At 30.2% G+C, this 17,703-nt stretch overlaps 2 protein-coding genes across 7 annotated transcripts in view; one reads left to right on the plus strand and one right to left on the minus strand.

Annotated features, from left to right (window-relative positions):
* Positions 1 to 1,278: 1,278 nt before the first annotated feature.
* LOC149892228 (zinc finger MYM-type protein 1-like) lies at positions 1,279 to 3,840 on the plus strand. The gene has a single exon (XM_090078095.1). It carries the CDS (start codon positions 1,279 to 1,281, stop codon positions 3,838 to 3,840), a length of 2,562 nt encoding a protein of 853 aa, XP_089934221.1.
* A 6,438-nt stretch (positions 3,841 to 10,278) lies between these two features.
* Positions 10,279 to 17,703, minus strand: part of LOC145198160 (uncharacterized) — a 45,149-nt gene continuing 37,724 nt past the window's right edge. For 5 of the 6 annotated variants that reach the window (XM_090079913.1, XM_090079914.1, XM_090079911.1 and 2 more), the window contains 6 exons: positions 17,144 to 17,241; positions 13,310 to 13,466; positions 12,771 to 12,837; positions 11,196 to 11,470; positions 10,849 to 11,020; positions 10,279 to 10,707 (listed from right to left, as the gene is read on the minus strand). In XM_090079913.1, the coding sequence (XP_089936039.1) occupies positions 10,499 to 10,707; positions 10,849 to 11,020; positions 11,196 to 11,470; positions 12,771 to 12,837; positions 13,310 to 13,466; positions 17,144 to 17,241 (978 nt within the window). In that variant the 3' untranslated portion in view covers positions 10,279 to 10,498. The remainder of the gene's footprint in view (positions 10,708 to 10,848; positions 11,021 to 11,195; positions 11,471 to 12,770; positions 12,838 to 13,309; positions 13,467 to 17,143; positions 17,242 to 17,703) is intronic. The other variant, XM_090079912.1, reaches the window with a different exon arrangement.

The following is a 17,703-nucleotide window of genomic DNA, read 5'->3' on the forward strand; positions in this document are numbered from 1 at the left end:
ATTTTAATAACTTAAACTGCTATACAACTTAAAAGTTTAAAATTTTTTTCAGGAAAGAGCATAACATCTCGGATTTTAAATATTTGACAACAAGAAAAAATGAGCTTCTGTGAACAAAATTTTAGTTAATAAATTTCATTTGGAAAAACTTTTCTTAAGACTGCTAAACATCCCATTGGCAAGGTGTTCGACAAGGAATTAATAGACTGTACATAGTCTTCGTCTTTTTCGACTGAAATCTGGACGATCAGGAATAAGGACGGTTATATGTCTCTGATTTTCATTAAGTAACCATTGAGTTTCAGTTAAAGAAGTCGCGATTCATTGTTTTCCTTTTGAAGATTTGACTCTGGAGAAGCAATTTCTGCAAGAACGAAATGATGTTTCAGAACACTCAGAAAAGTGTTCTGAAACATCATTTGCTGCCATATTGATGATGTTGGCTAAGAATAACTGAATTTTCAACAGAAACATTTTTACTCTATACCAGTATACTGCAACATAAGAAATCTTCGGAAATGAATTTCTTCAAGAACTGGCATGGAAGCTATCAAACGTAAAAACTATTACTTTCATTTTATTATCTACAATTATGTTTTTTATCTCTGTCTTTTAACAAAGAAAAGTAGCTCTGCACACAGGGGCGTGCAGAGCGTGAGTCACCCGAGCAAATTGCTCGGGGCCCCGGACCCTATGGGGGCCCCCAACAGCGGCAATAACATTCCGGGTTTTTTTTTCCTTCTCTTTTTCCCCATCAAGAGCTTTAACTTACATAAAAAATAAAAATAGTTCATTAAGTTTAATGAAAATTGCCTCAAAAATGAGCTTGAGATCTAATAATTTTTTTAAAAATAAATTTAGCGTTGCGTAATTTATAGAAGATCCCTGCGGAAGAGCTTTTGTTTAAATCTTATCTACTTGCTTATCTTGAATTTAGCGGGAAAAGTTATCATGTGTTCAAATCTTATTTTAAAAATGGCGTATTTGGATTAATTTTTTTACAGGCGATTTGCTTGATTGTACAATTTAATTTATAGAATAATAAAAATAAATTTAATTTTTTTATTTTATTTTATCTAACTATTATATTATATTTAACTTAACTAATATAAGTTTAATTAGTTTTTGTGATTAATTATATATATAAATTTTGTATTAATTATTTAATCGGGTGTATATATATATATATATATATATATATATATATATATATATATATATATATATATATATATATGTAAATATATCTATTAGACGAAAGTGTTTAAAAAAATAAAAATGAAACGCACGTATCCATCTGGTGCATCAAAGTTAAAAATCAGTAAAGTAAAAAAAGCGGCTCTAAAAAACGGAAGGCAAACATTATTTGATGTTGGAATTACAACTACTTCTAAAACATCAGATGCCCTTTCCACTAGCTCAACGAAGCAAAAATATGACGGTAGTATCCAATCTTCTGTTTCTGGTAATAGTGCTGGCAGTATAGAGAAATTAGCCACTTTTGAAGACTGTCAAATTAGTGGTAGTGATAATACTTCTACAAGGACCACTTGCAGTGATGGACCAGCATTGTTGCAGCCATTTGACATTGGTGAATTTGAAACAGAAAATTTCTCCCCTTCTCAGCTGGAAAAGTTTGTCATGACTGGTCACATTCCTTTCCCACTGGATATGCCAAAAGATAATGGAAATCACATATTTCCAATCTCAGTTTTGAAAAGCAGAATGCCGAATGGGGAATCCTTCTCGCGGGATTGGCTTGTATTTAGCCCAGCAAAGACAGCATTGTTTTGTTTTCCATGCCGATTATTTTTACCTAGAAATCAACTTCCACACATGACTTCATCCCTTGCAATGATTGGAGGATGGGGATATGAAAAGAAGTGGAAGAATCTCATCAGTCGAATTCCTGAACATGAGCATTCGAAAACCCATAAACAATGCTACATTCAGTGGCGTGAATTTGAAGCTCGAATGAAAACTGATCAGTCAATTGAACATTTGATGAATCGCCAAATTCTCAATGAAGCTGACACCTGGAGAAAAATCTTGGAACGAATCTTGGATGTGATTCTGTTTCTTGGTGAACGTGGATTGGCTATTCGTGGAAAATCTGACCTAATTGGAGATTCTCATAATGGAAATTTCTTAGGATTGCTGGAACTGATTTCGCATTATGACCCAATTCTTAAGGAACATGTGATAAAAGTTAAACAATCACAGGACAAGGGTCAACGTCTTCAGGCGCATTACTTGTCAAATCGTTCTCAAAATGAATTCATTGGCCTTTGTGCAGCTGAGGTTCGCAGGCAAATTATAGAAGAGTGCAAGTCTGAAAAGTATTTTTCAATTATGGTTGATGCCACTCCTGATGTGAGCCATATTGAACAAAGTTCGATTGTCATTCGATATGTACATGAAAAAGAACCTGGAAAATTTTTAATTGAAGAGCGGTTTTTGATCTTTGCAGATTGTGCCAAAAAGACTGGATCTGATATTGCGGAATTAATTCTGGAAACTTTGGAAACATTAAAAATTTGTTTTGAAGACTGCCGTGGCCAAGGCTATGACAATGGAGTCAACATGTCAGGAAAATATAAGGGTGTTCAAGCAATCCTACAAAAGAAGAACCCATTGTCTGTATTCTCACCCTGTGGTTGTCATTCATTAAATTTGTGTGGACAGAATGCTGCCTCAAGCTGTACAGATGCTGAGACTTTCTTTGGAACTGTTCAAACAGTATATACGATCTTTTCTGCTAGTCCGCAACGCTGGGAAATATTGCAAAAGAGACTTCACGGTGTGTCTTTGCATGGACAATCAGGAACACGATGGACTGAGAGACTTGACAGCATTCGCCCTTTCTATAATCACTTGAGCCAAATCATTGAACCTTTGAAAGAAGTTAAGAGCTTGAATCTCACGCCTAAAGCAAAAACTGAGATTAGAGGTGCCCTAAAATATATGAGCTCCTTCAAATGTGTTCTCATGTCTGGAATTTGGCTGAAAGTTCTCACATTGATTGACCGCTGCAACCAGGTCATTCAGGCAAGAAAGGCAACTATTGATATTGAAGTGGAAAATATTGAAGCATTGATTGGTCAACTCAAATCTGTTCGGGAGGAATGGCCTACAATTTTAGAAGAAGCCAAGTTAGTTGCAGATGTTGCAAAAATCAGTTCTGAATTTTCATTCCACAGAAAAGTGAAACGCAAAAGTTTTTTTGGGGAGCAAATTAAAGGTGATGAACAAATTACGGAATTAACAGACGCAGAATCAGGAGAGGAGGCAATATTTCGGAGAACGGTTTTTTATCACATTTTTGATTCTGTAATTGGTGGACTTACTGCACGTTTCACAGCAATTCAAGAAATCCTTTCTATATTCTCTTTTTTGTGGAAGTATCAAAAACTGTCTGAAGCAGAAATCAAGAGTGCTTGCTCACATTTTTCGCAAAAATATTCTTGTGATGTGACCGAAAATGAACTGACTGAAGAATTGCTTCACATAAAACAAATTCATACTGCAAATTTTGGAAAGAAACCTCTTGCCCCATTTGACTTATTAAACAAAATTTCTGAAATGAAGCTTGGAGAACTCTTTAGAAATATAGTAGTTGCATTGCGTATTTTTGCTTCAATTCCAGTGACAGTTGCTTCAAGTGAGCGTTCATTCAGTAAATTGAAGCTCATCAAGAATTTTTTGCGCTCAACTATGGGACAAGAACGAACAAGAGACCTCGCCATTTTGAGTATCGAGTGTCTATTAGCAAAAAATATTGATTTCCATGATGTGATTGAAAAGTTTGCCAAACGAAAGACAAGAAAAATAATATTGTAAGAAACAACAGCTGGACTATTTAATTATACTTATATTCCAGTAATATAAAAAAAAAATTTAAGCAGGCCTTTTTTTTTTTTGGAGTAAAGAGGGTGGGCCCCTAAACTGAAGGATGCTCGGGGCCCCCAAATTCTGTGCACGGCCCTGTCTGCACATTCTAAAGTTGAAAGTTTAACAGCAGGAATTGCTGACGCGTACTGAGCACTTTTTATTTTCTTAATAAAAATTCCACGTTTATATATTATTGACTCTTTTTAGTTTTAGTCTTCTAAGACTAGGGCTAAAAGTTAGAAGTTGTATGGTACTATTACTTTTTCTTTTATCAGGTATTACATTTTCTATATTGCTTTTCCATCGAATAACGAACTTGCACTTGATTGACCTGACATAAGCTTTATGATCTTTTTAACAAAATAGAGAAAAAAATGCAGAATCCCTTTTTACTTTGTGGCATGCGTCGATTTTGGTTATCAACAGGTGAAATTACTAAAACTTAAACATTTAAGAAATCTTTTCATCCTCGTTTTCATTTGAAATGATCTACATCTGCTTTTTCCTTGTATAACAAAACTGGGTAAAAGTTCGTCGAAAAAGTTCGAAAACTGGTTTCTTTGCGGTAGAAAAATGTTTCTATCAATCTCTTGTGGTAGAAAAACGAGTTTATCAACCTTCGCAACTTTTGCGTAGCTCAACCAAGGTTGCGGAAACAGCAGTTTTTTTTTCCCGTAATTATTTGGTATTTTATAACAAACATTTCGCAGTATTTGCATAAAGTTAAGGTTGCCCTTGAGCTGCGTTAAACTTACGCAAAGCTTACGCAAAAAATTAAATTTGCGAGGAAATGAAAATTAAATTTGTAAGCAAATGAAAAAGATTTTATTAGATTCTCAACTCTCATAAACGAGGTAGTTATATCTGCATCAATCAAATAGTTACAGTATTTTAACATAACAAACAGTTTGAATTATTTTCTCAATTGTTTATAATTAGATTTTTAAGTTACATAATAAATTAACAACATAATAATCCTAATCAATATCAATCAATATTAATATATTATGTGTAAATACAGGTCATTGCAAATAAGTAACTCAATAATAAAAGGCAATAAAAACTAAAGAGTTTACAAAATAACATTAAAAATGAATCAGATTATAAAAAGTAGAATTTCACAAAACTTAAATAATAACACCCATAAAATAAAAGATAAAAAGATAAAGCCTTTAAAAGATAAAATACAAGTAAAATGAACGATATCATGTATTCGTATATTTAAATGTATATGTACAAATATACACAAACAAAAAATTACAAGATGAACGTTAAGAATGAAGTTAAGCGTAACAATTTTAGGTAAAAATGATGGAGTAACTTTAAGAACAGATTCTTTGACTTAAAGATAATTTCTGTCTTTAGGGTGTTCGGAAAGGTATTCCAAGAAGTGTATCCTACACTTGTATGTTATAGAAATAACTATATTTTTACTTGTGTGTTTTAGTGGGATAGTTAACGGTTGAACACGATGAAATTCAGCATGCTTTAAGGTGGTACCTAACCTGAAATTTTGAAAAAAATTATTATTATCGTTTTTGATATAAAATTTTATGAGGAACACATTTTTAATATTAATAACATAAATAACATAAATATTAATAACATGATTTAAGCAGCTTTTTAGAAGACTAATAAATTTTTCGGACATAGCAACGTTCTTAGCAACCATCTTCTTACCCACTCTGTCTTGACATTATGGAAAAATATATTTCTAGTTTATGACAATGATAAACCCTTTAGCTGCTTATTAATTTAAAGTTATTAGTCATAGTTTCAAAGCACAACTTCGTTTGCCAGTGGTTGTTAAATCCGTAAATGCGTGCTATATTTATATGTGATTATAACACTTTTTGTTGCAACATAGTTTCAATTTAGAAGTTTTATTGAAGAATATGCTAAAATCTCGTTTTAGGACGAAAAAGAGATCGTTTGTTTGAACTCGTAAAAGCAAGAAGAAAATTAAGAGCCATTAGAAAAGGATTTCTGGATAAAGCAAAAGAAAATGAAGAGATACCTGCTTTTTCAGCAGGCTTATATTAATTAAATCATAATTTTTTTTTTCAGCTTATTCAGTTCATCTTATCTTTGCGTTTTTCTCAGTATTTTTTTTTACCAACTTTAATAACTTTAAAACGTGATATTTCAAGATCAGCATGAGCTTTTGGGTTGAAATTATCACTGTTTATCTTTTAGCAGGAGTTGAACTAAAACTGTTATTTTACACATAAAACTTTTCATCTTATAGTGCTTTTTATAAACTCTAACTACGCAAAATATTATCAACGAGTAAAAAATAAAAATATCTTCTGAAGTTTTTTACATTATGGCTTCATTTTAGTTCAACTCCTGCATTACAATACAATAAAGAACTGGTGAAATTTTCAAGTCTTTAACTATACAGCTGAGAAAAAAAAAAGCACCACCATCAAAAATTGGTTGAAATTAGAATTTTAAACTATTTTTGATAATTTGAAAATCTTTTAAATACATATTTAAAAGTAAAATGGCTTATAATTTTTATAAAAAACAAAATATACAAGTTTTAATATATAGTATTCATTTTTTAAATGTAAGTTCAAAAAAAATCAAATAAAACGCGAAAAAAGTAATAGCACCACAGCTTTAACGTGTACTTTAAGATAAGGAAATATTATGAGATCATTTGTTTTAAACATTTTACCATAAATATTAGTTATTTCTTAACATATTAGTTTTTTGTAGCGTGACCTTTATTGGCAATGACGGCTACACAACGTCTTGGCATCGAGTTAACCAAATCCTGACATCGCTTTAGCGGAATTTCGCTCCATGTCCTGTTGGAACACCCAGGACAACGGCATTTCTTAGTCTGCATACGGCAATATCACTTTATCCAATATATCAACATAAACGTGTTGGTCCATAATAGTAGTAATGTGATGAATGGGCCCTACTCCGAAATAAGAAAAGCATGCCCATATCATTATACTACAACCTCCATGTTTAATAGTTTTGATGGTATATTTTGGATTGTATTCTGCATTCGGTGGTTTTCCGACATAAGCCCGAGAGCCTTTTCCACCATAAAGCACAATATACTTTCGTCTGTCCATAAAACATTCCTCCATTTTTCGAGTGGCCAATTTGAGTGTTTTTTAGCAAACGCAATACGCTTTACAACATGTCTGGCTCTTAGAAGTGGAACTTTTCTGGGGCTACAGGCTTTTAATCCATTAACTCGCAGACAACTCCAAACTGTTTGTACTGTTGCATCGATGTTAAAGTCCTTTTTCAGCTCGGTAACTGTTTTAAAAGGTTCCTTTTTAGCCTGTCGGACTAAGCGATTGGCCAGCAATTTTAAAATAGAACGTTTTCGACGACGTGTTTCAAACTTTTCTTGAGATTTTATGGCATCTCTTATCATTCTATTGGAACACTCAATTAAACGACCAACTTCTCTATAAGGTATCCCTGCTGATATCCCATTTTTATATGTCAATGTCTCCTACTAATACGCACTAACATAAAACGAATAAAACAGCAAAAAAAAAAAAACCAACGCTTGCTATTTTCACAATTATTTTTACCGTTACCAGAGTATTTTACAACAAAAGAGGGTGTGGGGCTAATTTATTTTTCGGTCAGAATTGGCTAATATTTTAAACAGCAAAGCTATAAAAAAATTTTCTGTTGCATGATGTTTTCTTAAAAAAAGGAAAATACGCTTAGTGGTGCTATTTTATTTTTCGCAACTGTATAAGTTGCGAAATATTTTGTTTACAATCTATCATCAATTTATCATATTTTCAGTGATAATCGAGGCAAAAAGACTTGATTATCTATTTTTTTAATTTATATATTTCTAAATAATTTATTTTGAATGAAAAAAATATAAAAAATTGTTGTGAATTGTCTTATTTCAATTTTTATCTTTTATGGAAGGTACAACCTTAATCGTTTATTACTCGAAAACCACTTGAAAGATTTCTCTAATTTTTTTTGCAGAAGGAAACTGATGTGTTGTTTTTTAATTGTATTGGTGTTAAATATTGGTTATCGTTGTGATGGGGTTAAAATGAATAAAAAGATATTGAATCAAGAAAAAGTTTTTTTTCAAAACCCTTCGTTGTTACAAGTTGACATTTCAAAAGGGACCGGTGTTGCTCGATCATCATTTGAATTAAATTTGCGGCGATGTAAAGGGGCTCGATTTATTGAAAAAAAACTGGAAGTGGAAAAAAGAAATGATTTAATATTAAATGTAGAGCAAAAAACATCATTCATTCCTTAAAGGCAAATCCACCATGTGAAATGTAGAGAGATCTTGCAAAAAAAAAGAAATGCACCCAAGCTTTCATAGGAAAAGTACTTAAATCTCAAAATAATAAACCATATTATGAAAAGAAAACTTCAAGGCGATCCGTTGATGGAGAAGTTAAATTAATTCATTGTTCCAAAAACCAATATAAACTTTTAAGCTAAGAAACGTTGTGCATAATTGAAGACGATGAAACCTATTGCAATCGTCTTCAATGATGTATTAGACCAGCAATATTTTTATCAGTAGAAAAGTATATGTTGCCAAAAAACTCAAGTATATTCAAACAAAATCATTTTGCTCCAAAGATTGTTGTATAGCAAGCAACCTGCTCCTGTAGTTTGAAAAGTGTACTATACATTACTCCTAAGACTTTGAACTTAGATTTTTATATAGAAGAATGCTTAAAGAAACATTTATTTGAGCATGATATGCCCACAACATTTTTATCCAGTTCGGCTTTAACCCACTACTCCAAGAAGTCTCTAGATTGACACAAGATGGCGTCGAATTGATACCTAAGGAAGCAAATCCTTCAAAATTTTCTGAACAGCAAATTATTGAAATTTATTGGTCAATTATAAAAGGAATCCTATTAATAGGAAAAAATTTGCTTCAGACGAAGAAGAAAAAGTGGATTCAAAGATAGAGCCGATTCAAAGAAAGTAACTCAAGGGAAGATCTAGAAGATGATGTCAAGTACTTTTAAAATATTCGGTTTCTAAGTGTCCAACTAAGAATGTAAAAAATGAATGAAATAATTTCAATAGTTTTATTGTTTAAAAAAATTACAAAAATCTGTTAAGTAATTAGCAATTAAAGGGTGCTGAATTTCATTGTGTTCAACTGATAACAAAAGTATAATTTGATCCAAATTTGCTGACCAAGTTTTCCTCGTTGGTTCTGACAGAACAGTGAAGCAATTCAAAAAGAAGTTTTCGGATCAGAACACGGAAAGCAGGAGTAAAGCAGTCCACATACCTTTAGCTTGAATCGGACTGGCGAAGACAAGGGATAGAGTGAAGTGCTCGATTCCTTCGATCAACTGTCGGTACCAAAGGTTTTTTACCTGTTATATTCTATAAGAATTTATAAATTTCGTGATTAATAAATATTTCATGCATTAGAAAACCAGTGATATTATCGATTTTCTTTCTAGATCAACTGTGTATCTTCTTATTGTGATTGCGTTGCTTTTTGGTCGCGATTGGTAACAAATCATCATAAATTAGTTACATTTCATCTGTCATTGAAAGCAACTGAGCCTCACGCCACATTTGATCCTGACCTTTTGTAGCCAGAATGATTAGAATATCTATTTTGCAGCCAGAATGATTAGAATATCTGTTTTGACTAAGTTAAACAAGGCTGTTAAAACTGCAAGGTATATAAAACTAATTGACAATTAAAAAAAAAAAAAAAAGGAAAAGAAATTAAATGTAAAATTTACTTGTTTATTATTCTTTTTAAATAACAGTTTCAAGTCTTTTAATAAAAATTTAGAATTAATCCTTTAACAAAATTAATTATATTGGATTTTTAAATGCAATAATGCTAATGGATTAAAAGAATTTTTAAAATTTATTTTTGTAATATGAAGTTATGAATATATCAAATATAAAATAAGCCTAAATTGCATAAAAATATTTTTTCTGCTGTCTTAAACTACAATACATAAAATCAGTAATTGTGTTAATTGTAGTAATTGCGCAAAAGAATTCAAGTTAAGCCACAGTTAAGGTAGCTCATGACAAGCGTAACTTTCCTTGTTTGAATTTAGCTGAACAGTTTCTTAAGAAGTGAATACCATTATTTCAGAATTGAATTTACGAAACAACTTTCGCAAGTTTGGCGAATACGGCAGAGTAATTTTGAGCTCAAGCAAAACTAACGCGCAAATTTGACTTACGAAAGCTTGGTGAATACGCACCCAGATCCATCTTAAAAGATTAGATTGTTGCTTCAACCTCTCCCCTTCTTGTTCCGTGATAATTCAGTCTCTTCACCTTCTTGTTTCATGTTAATTGAAATAATGCCAGTTGTGGATCACAACTTTACCCCGGTCTCTGTATGTTTAAACTATATTAACATGCACAATTATATTATAACAAAAGCTATTATTTAGTATAATATAATACAAGTATAAATAATCAAATTTAAAAATTTGACTTGGTTAAAGTGCAAACTCTACGAAAAGATTTTCCAGTTGTGTTTCGTATGCGATCTATTGTGCGCATTTATGAAAAAAGTTAAAGTCATCAAGATTTGTAAGTTTGAAATCAAAATTAACGTTGAAATTCCGTTACTTTATCTTTTTCTAATACTTTTCTGGTGTGACGCGATTAAATTGTTCGTCTCGATAATCTCTAGATGTTTGATTTTGTTTGTATATTTGCTTTTTACTTCATACAGCGTCACGTACTCTTGTTCATTTGTTGTTGCTATCTCTTCAGCTACGGTAGAAAACTGTTCATGGAATCCAGAGACTAACTCATCAAGAACTATTTTAGCGCTTGCTGAATAAAAAAAAAAAAGAAAATATTTTGACGAATAAACAAAAAAATGAACAAAGAGTTTTATAATAAAAGAGTCCACAAAAACCCACATGTCATAAACATACTAAAACCTAATTTATCGATAATTATCTTGGCACCTACTTTTTTCTTTTATTTTGCCATTTGCTCTGTGTCGTCTTAATCCAATCAACAAACCTAGAATTATCATTCCGGCAATAAGAATACCAAGGTAGATCAACGACTTTTTGTAGGTTGAAGACTTTTGCGAGAATAAACCTTTTATCGTCTCATCTGCATTTTCAACCGCAAGCTCCTAAAAATATATTAACAAAGATAATACCATTAAAAAAAGCCTCTGCATTTTGCTGTTTAAATAAGAGCTTTGTAAGAACCACTGCATTTGACAGACCGGCAACATAACTAATAAAAAAAGAGTGTACGGTAAGAACAAAAATTTTAATAAGAATGAAAATGATAAGTAAACCAACTGGTAATCTGCCTTGAAGAGATTGAGCAAACGATATAATTGTAGCACTTTTCTCTTCGATATAACTTTTAACATCTTTTCTCAATGCTGTGCTTAATCCTGATAATGCGAAACCATACCCTGCGGTAATCTTTGAGTCAATAAAAGCCAGTTTAAGTGACTGTTTCTCAAGTTTAGACTGATAGTCCAATAAAGAAAATATATCTACATACACCATATCAACGACTTTGTTTTTTAAATCGTTCAACATTTTGTCTATGTTGTCGTAACTAACTACTAAACAGAATTAATCAATCAAATTAATTTAATTGCACAGATTAACACCCTCTGTAAAAAATCGAGGTTAATGTTTATGACGATTCCTTAAAAAACATATGGTAGAATAACTATGCAAAATTTTAAAATCTTTTAATTTCGTCCAAGAGAGATATTCAATTTTTAAGACATAAAAAACACCTTCAATCCATAAATTTCAAGAAAGCTTCATTTTCTTTATTTAATTTTAACTTTTATATATCATACATAAATTTTAAGATACTTAAAAGTTGAAAATACATAGCTTTTTTGTTGACACATCTTTCTTCAGCTTATTGTGGGAATAAGGCTCTTGAGATTGAAGATGAGCAAGTATCTTTTGATTCTTTTTTTTTTTTTATTTTTTAATGGATGCTTTATAATCAGCTTTAGATTTCAAATCTTGTCACAAACTCTTCTTGGAGCCTTTTCATTATTGAATTCCAAGTCCTTTTTATTACTTTGTGCTTTCAACCATTTTTGCATAAAAAAAAACTTTTTCCATGATTTTTACCTATCAGACTTCTTGAACGTTGCAATGTGAATTAAAAAATGAAAGTTAATTGTTTACAACAGATTAGTAAATGGATTTGAAAATAAACAGGATAATCCAGTTAAAATATTAGGCAATTAGGATAGTAGTTTTAATGTCAAACAGAAGTTTTAATGTCATGTAATATTAAATTTTTGATTTAAGAGAAATTTTGAATTGATAAATTTAAACTGCAATTGCATGATAATTTTAGTTGGTTTTTGCTTTATTAACATTATTCACTTTTGAAAATTGATTCTATGATTAAACTCATGTTTTATTAGAATTTTTTTGTCAAAATCTTAAAAATGGAACATCTATTTTGGACAAAATTAAAAGATTTTGCATAGTTACTCTACTATATGTGTGTATCAATACCTCCAAAGTATTTTCTCTGGAATTTCTGTAAACATTAACCCTAATTTTTTTCAAATGACGTAAAGAATTGGTTAATGGTTGCAAGCTGTTTTTTTCAATTGCTTATTCTTCAGCCATTCATTACATATGTATTTTTAGTTTATACAGAGATTTTCTAATACATTGAAAGTTTAAACAATCACAGGAAAATAAAAGAAATAGCTGAAGAAGAAAAAAAGAGTAATTTCTATTGGAAAACTTAAAATTCAGTAGAAATTTTGTAACTTGGTTTTTATCTTAAATATTTGGTAACTAGAAATAAACATTCAGAAATTCTAGCAAAACAAATACAGACATTAAATAAATTTACTTATTAAATAAAGAACTTGTTACCTGAAGATACTCTTGCATTTCGAAAAATAGCAATTTTGTTTTCATATGACTTTTCCAAGGTTGCAACCTTCATAAAAATTGAAATTTAAGTTTCTAAACTAGTAGAATAAATAGAACCAATAGCATCACTAGGGGAGTTCAAGTTTTTAACAAGTAGAAATCATCACATGGTGTCATTAAAATTTATCATTTTCTTTTATCTGACAGCAAACATTTATTAAAAATGGTACTGTGTGTTGATAAGCTGGATTTACAACTACACTTGTGGTATCAATAGAACACATTACTTTTAAATGTAATTTTCTTATTCAAGTCGTACTTTCTATCACTACTATAATCAACCACTAGAGAAAAAACATCAAAGAAAAGATAGCTATTCTATATTTTTATTGTATACAAAGCATTTTTTTGGCATTAATTTTTGTTTAAATAATTTTGAACAAAAAATAAAACTTTTTCTTACAATCTCTACAATGAATATAAATTTTGAGTTAGAAAAAAGTAATTTAGTGCCAAAAAATAAATAGAAAAACAACTACCTTTGTATCATACAACATAAATTCAGATGGCAAAGAAACTGAGGTCAGATTTGTAACAATAAATCCAATTATAATACTGTTTAGTATCATACCAATAACAAACCAAACAATTGAAATCATTTGTGCAAGAACAGATCGAGGAGTCATATCTCCATACCTATATTTATTGAAAGAAAATGTCAGCATTGTTTTTACACATATAATAGGTAATTGTAGTATTGTAAAATAAATGCCTACTGCTCAGTGGAAGGGAAAGATGGGGTACAATGAATCGAGGGGCAAAGTGAACAAGAGGCATTTTCTTAAAGATAAAGATTTTGTTTATCATGATGTTGCAATCTTATATGCTGGTATATCAGTCATCTTTATTTATAGTCATTATCCCATAAATTTTGACTACCGGTTTTCAGAAAGAGATCACGGTTGAATTAATTTAAAAAATTGAAATTTACAATTCAAATAATTGATATTTTTGCTTCCCTTTAGCAGCAAAGTTTTTCTTTTACAAACACTCAAGAAATTAGATTTGAATTTAATCTGTTGTGGGTGGGCACAGTGGATTCGCTGTGTCCCCATTGTGTTATTACCATTTTTTATTTTTTGAACAACTTTTAAATGTTTGAATGTAGTAGATAAAAATAAATTTGGAGTAGCTTTTTTTTAAACTTCATAAAGTAACAAAAATTTTGAATTAATTATTGTTTCATTGTGGCTTTATAATATTTTATGTGTATATTATTTTGAAAAAATAGTTTAACAAAATACTGCCCACCTAATTTTATTATAGACAATGATTCTTTATGTTTCATTTTTCTTAGTCAATATGATTAGAAACCAAAAGCAGATTGGGAAAAAAATTGGTAACACAAGTTCTGTAAACATGAAGGAGTCATTGTGTATAGTAATAAAGAAAGGGTAAAGCATTTCTGCTGTAAGCAAAAATAGTAAAAATTGATTTTCAAGTTTACATTGGTATGTGGAAAAAGCTAAACAATATGGTGTTGATGAAATAAAGCACACACCAAACTATAAATGCAGACAGGTTTTCAGTAATAAAGAAGATATATTGTTAAAAGATTATATAGTGAAGGCCTCCAGAATAAATTATGGACTCACACTCACAGTTAAAAAAATTAGCTAATGATTTTGCTGAGAACAACAAAAAAATTCATGGACAAAAAACCTGACCGCTGGAGAAGATTGTATAGTTTTTGAATAAATTTAAAGATCTTTCTTTATGTAGACCAGAAGTAACCATTTTATTACATGCAACAAGATTTAATAAAACAAATGTTGCAGAATTTTTTTAAAATCTGGAAGAAATTTTTAGAAAATATACCTGCCTGTAAAAAGGCTAAGCAAGTAGGAAAAATTACTTCAGCGGAGAGGGGTATTCTGGTTACAAAGCTTGCTACGGTAAATACTGTAAGAAATGCAATTCCTCCATTTATGTTGTTTCCTAGAGTGCATTTCAAAGAATCAGTGGTACATGATGCTCCACCTTGGAAAGTTGGAATAGCTCATGTGTGAGGTTGGATGAAAGTTATGGAACACTTTATTTCATCAATAAAATGTTCAAATAAGTAACTGGTCTTATTGATTTTGGACAATCATGAGACAAACCTCTATGTTAAAACGATTAATCTAGCAAAAGAAAAAGGGGTTATCATTTTGACGTTGCTACCTTACTACAGCCACATTGCTACAACCTTTAGACAGAACTTTCTACAGACCATTTAAGTCCTTCTATAAACATGCTGTAAATGCTTTAATGGTGAACAATCCGGATAAACCCATAACAATTTATGACATTTCAATCTTGGTTGATATTGCATTCTTTTTAGCATTTACTCCTAAAAAATATAGTGCCACGATTTCAATATACAGGAATTTTTCCATTCAACCTTCCTTATACAACCCCCTTTCTACAAGCACCACCAAGAAAATAGAAGCAGAAGAAAAAAAGGGAAAAACAGTTTTAACAACACTCCTGTAAAAGAAGGACTTTGCCAAACAGAAAAATATGAATTCACAAAGAAAAATAAGACTGAGCAGAATTGCGAAAAACAATTGCATCTAAAAATCTAATGAGGCAGGTGATGCAATTTTCTTTAGTTGGGACTTAACAAGTAGTGAAATTGATGGCACCAGTCATCTCAAAAATGAGACCTTGTTTTATAACCAAAACAAATTGATTCCAAGTGATTAAATTTCAGTCAAACTTACTAAAACAAAATTAAATATTTATGTTGGTAAAATTATTAGCACAGTGAAGACATGGGTGAGATCTTTTTTGAGAAAGCCTTCATTTTCCTTTATTCTGCCCATATTTGATCATATTTCTGAAGTGTCACTTGAAGATATTTTTGAAAAATTACCCAGACCACTACTTCATGGAGTTCATTATCATTTTTTCTTTCCTGTGAACTTAACAGCTTATGATGATGCAGTCTGTTATTTTGTTTTTTTTATAAAAAAAAAGTTGTAATTTAGATGGTTGAACAAGTTTTTTTATCAGTAAAATTCTTCTTTATTTTCTTAATTTTCAATGTCTATTTTTTCCATTTTATATTATTCTAGTTACCAAAATTATGTAAGAAACAGTGTCAATTAATCATAGTTGAGGTGCCCCAAGTAGCGATTCACTGTACTCCAGTACTCTGATACAGTGAACCACTTAGTACAACTTACTTTAAACCTCTCTGTAAGCCATTAGATAACATTTGGGTTTTAGTGATTTCATGAAATCATGAAAGACATATATTTCAATTCTATTGTCTGTAACAAATAAAATACATATTTTAACTTTTACTCAATTTAAAAAATAAAGAAACTTGATCCACTGTGCCCCAACTTCTCCTACACCTAGGTTTTAATTTTGAGGATGTAGAAAACTAATATATATTTTTGAACATTCTTTTTTTTTCCCTATATCTTTGTTTAGAGTTCTACAGATCCTAAGGGGTACTTAAAAAGCAGCCTAAGTAATAAAAGTTTGACTTGAAAGACTTGGCTCACATTTGACAATTAAACTTGAGAGTAATCATACATTGATGGCCCATTTTAGTGAAATCTTAGAAAAAGAAGGAAGCAAAATCAAGAAAACAAACTTTTCAATTTTTTGTGTAATGAAATGGAAAAAAGAAAAGTTATAATGAAAAAGTTTTGTTTATGCAATATTATATCTTAAAACAATTTATTTATAATAATTACTAGTAATAATTATTACTAGTTATCTACTACCTATAATAATTTCTAGGTGAACCCCAAAATCTGAAGGTGTGGTTCCATGTTGTATACAAATTCAGTTTAGAGGACAAATAAAGATAAAGCCGGGAAATTATTTCTAGCTGAAAGTGACTTTTTGAAATTTGGTCAACTTTCCAGTTATAATTATTAAAAAAAAAAGTAGGAAAAAATGAACCTAACAAAAAAATATAGGATATAAATAATATAAATATGAAATATGTTTTTGAGAAAACAATTCTGGGAAAAAAATTTTTTTTTTTTAACTTGACTTGTTTGAATTGTTTTTTTGGAAGCTTTGGGTGAACCACTACCACTGTCTTACTTTAAAGCTAATAATCTTTACATTACTTTCTGGCTGCAAAAGTGATTTATCAGTCACAGTGTATGTATTTCCCTGATACATGGTTAAATAAGATTTACATTTGCTGGTTTGGAACTGGCCAGTAAAAATAGTGGCTGTTAATGTCATTTAATATTCTGCAGAACCAAGACTGAGAGTTTTTTCTGTATTAGGAACTTATTATATTATTATGTTATATTCTTGAGTAGAAATGAAGAAATATTTTTTAAAACACTGTTACTTACCCAATCGTAGTCATAGTAATAAAAGAAAACCAAAAGCCAACCAGAGGTCCTTTCCATGCATTTCCAATAACAAATTGTTCTGGATTTCTAAACTGGTCCTAATAAAAATATTTACTTTATTTATTTTCAGAAAAAATTTTTTTTCATAAATTAGGTAAACTTAAGATGCTTAGAAAAATCTCGACTACTTTCAAATCCATAATGAAGTATTCTCAGTATAAAAACAGCATTTTACTCTTATTTTAAAAAAAATTTCATAAAACAACCTGATACTAGAGTTTTAAACATGAATACTTTTAGGGTTTATTCTTTTGTTTAATTTTCATTATAATAATACAACAAAACAAAGTTCAATTTTCAAACTAGATTTGCATGTTCATGAAAAAAGAAATAATGCAACCAAAGAAAGTTTAAGTTAAAAAGTCTATAAAAAAAAAGCTTTTAGAAAACATAGAAAAAAAAAAGAAAAAGAAATCTATGAGTTCAGCCCTCTAAAACAAAAATCATAACTTTTTGACAATAAAAAAGTAATTTTGTTGTTACTAATTAAACTGTTCTAC

Source organism: Hydra viridissima, unplaced genomic scaffold (assembly GCF_058129835.1).
Source record: "Hydra viridissima isolate aposymbiotic clone 2 unplaced genomic scaffold, HvirCarnegie_v1 scaffold_2, whole genome shotgun sequence".
NCBI lineage: Eukaryota > Metazoa > Cnidaria > Hydrozoa > Anthoathecata > Hydridae > Hydra > Hydra viridissima.

Coding starts and splice junctions, on each gene's coding strand:
- LOC149892228 (XM_090078095.1), top strand. CDS start 1,279: ATGAAACGCACGTATCCATCTGGTGCATCAAAGTTAAAAATCAGTAAA.